The 2559-nt window shown below is 43.0% G+C and overlaps 1 protein-coding gene across 1 annotated transcript in view; it reads left to right on the forward strand.

Moving 5' to 3' along the window:
* Positions 1–496: 496 nt before the first annotated feature.
* LOC118418189 (trehalase-like) overlaps positions 497–2559 on the forward strand; it is a 15464-nt gene continuing 13401 nt past the window's right edge. The window contains exons 1-3 of the mRNA XM_035824028.1: positions 497–677; positions 1703–1803; positions 2169–2313. Of these exons, the coding sequence (XP_035679921.1) occupies positions 565–677; positions 1703–1803; positions 2169–2313 (359 nt within the window). The 5' untranslated portion in view covers positions 497–564. The remainder of the gene's footprint in view (positions 678–1702; positions 1804–2168; positions 2314–2559) is intronic.

The following is a 2559-nucleotide window of genomic DNA, read 5'->3' on the forward strand; positions in this document are numbered from 1 at the left end:
GAAATCTCTTTTGAAATGAGCGCGGTTTTGTTACGTTGTTATCGATTTGTTTGTGTCATCCGCGTAGACCTCCGGTGGCACTGTGTTTGTAAATTGATTTGTCATTTTTTTTTTTGGTCATTTTTTTTTTTTTGCGGGCCGAAGGGGGGGGCGCGCGCATGGCGCGCCTCCCCCTGGATCCGCCAGTGACACTTTCGTTCGTTCGTTCGTTCGTTCGTTCGTCCCATAGCCTTTTAACCATCACCACACTTGTGTCACTTTAACTACACTATACAGGAATGAATACTATCTTGTTTTTTCTTACCTATCTTGTTTCTTCGCCCTATCTCATTATTTTTGCAGTCTGCAGAGGATGTCATCCATAGAATTTACTTGATGTGGCCTTACTACATAACACTGAGAAAATGTAAATATGGCTATGCAGTACGTGATCAACTAATAGGTAACCAAATGTTTGTCACCTGTCCATTGCATGCGCAAACTAAGGTCAACTCGCCATGTACAAATAAGTCAGCTGTTATTAACTCGTGAGGTTTTGAGACACACCGACAGCACACTGCAACGATGTGGTGCCGCCGAGTTTCCCTGTTCTTACTGCATCTCGCCGCGGTGTTGTGTGAGCGGGTTTCAGCGCAGGGAGGTGGGGAGGACCTGGCGAACATCGCCGCCTGTGACAGGTTCCGTTTTGCCTTGTACAACCTTACTATATTTCAGTTAGTTAGTCTGTTTATGAAAATGGCCTTACCACCACAGCAGTTTCTAAGTGGCGTCCGATTTTTCATGATTCTGGACCGTTTCTGATTACTACACATGCCACATGCATGGTATATACTAGTGGCAACGTATGGACATCGTAATATCTCAGTCTCAAGCAACACTTTTCATTCACTTTTTGATTAATTAACAAGGACGATGTGTTACTGCACTCAAGGTCGTAGTTTATTTCAACAGTACCACATACATGTACAGGAACAGATAGTAGTTAAAGGTAGTCCCATCGCCTTTTTGAGACCATAGTGGCAGTGGGTCTGTGTCTAGGGCATGATACGGGAGGATGGAGCCCATTTCTCTCCTCTCACCGCCTTTAACGTGCCCCAAAGAAGTCAGGTTCCCATTTTTACACCTGGAGGAAAGTCGTGTAAAGTGACTTTCCCAAGACCACAAGATCGGCAGTATGCCAAATACCCTGCTGTTGATGAATTCGCCATCTGACCCCATATGGACACTTCACGACAATATCAACATTGTACGTTAGATGTGGTAGAAGACGAAACACATTTTATTTCAAACTGCCCCTTCTATGATCAAGAAAGAAAAGAGCTCTGAAAAGAAGCCACCAAATTCTATCCTAATATCTCCACGTTTACAGATGAAAAGAAAACTACTCTCCTTTTAACGTGGCAAAATCCACACATTACAGAAAAAGTGGGACTTCGTCTTCCACTGTCTCAGAAAAATAAACCCAATAAGTTACATGTCTAAGTAAGACTAAAGTAGTCACTTACTAAACCATTATTTGTCTGTCATTTTTTTGTCAGTTACAATTATCTGCCGGGCAAAAATTTGCAATAAACGTATTATTATTATTTAGCTTCATAAGTCGATAAGGAGGATCCCTCTTTTGGTCCTTCAAATAAAAATACCTAATGTGTCTTCTGTCACTACATGTATGATAAGGGAACTACTGTCATATTTCCCCCAGTGAGATCTACTGTTCAGGGCGTCTGTTGGAGGCTGTCCAGAATGCTCACGTCTTCAATGATTCCAAAACATTTGTGGACATGAAGATGAAGTCAGACGGAGGTAAGTGTTTGCAGTACACGTCATTCTTCGTTTTCTATATCATACTGTCAGTGTCATGTTTGACATTTATTAACAGACTTCACATTTCTATAGACAGGGACTATAGGGGAAGAGAGTAGAGACATAGTGGATAGTTCTTGGGGCAAAGAGAAGATAGTGTAGGTTTGGGCCCCCAAGCGGCTTCTATGAAACTGCAGGAGGCAATTGTATTTGGGACTTTTGAAGGCATTCACGGATCGTCATGGTTCTCAGTGTTAATTTGCAATCGGAGCTGTAGATGTAGATGTATTGAAGTTTGAACATGTGTTAAAACGTATCACTGGCCTGCTGTAAACTCTGTCATGTTTTAATGTGGTAACGAATAGATGAGATCCTCCGCGCGTTCGACACGCTAGTGGCGGGTGGTGCTGACGTCACTTCCGCTGACGTCATGCAGGAGTTCCTGCAGCAGTGGTTCGACCCGCCAGGGTCCGAGCTGGAGGTGTGGGAGCCAAGTGACTGGCGAGAAAGGTACAGTTACCCACATGGAAAATGGAGGTGTAATTTTTGGTGTATCTGTCTGTGTGTGAGTCTGCGTGTCCGGACATTTGTAGTCACCATAGCTCAAGAACCTCTGGAAGGATTACGATGATATTTTGTATGTGAATAGGTGTTAGAAAGACAAAGGTTAAGGTCAATTTTGGACCCCCTGGTATATGACTTTGGTACTGCAGCAGAAATTAGTTTTTATTATATTTTTACCTAGATGTGCTGTGG

The sequence above is a fragment of the Branchiostoma floridae genome, chromosome 6 (genome assembly GCF_000003815.2).
Source record: "Branchiostoma floridae strain S238N-H82 chromosome 6, Bfl_VNyyK, whole genome shotgun sequence".
In the NCBI taxonomy this organism is placed as follows: Eukaryota; Metazoa; Chordata; class Leptocardii; order Amphioxiformes; family Branchiostomatidae; genus Branchiostoma; species Branchiostoma floridae.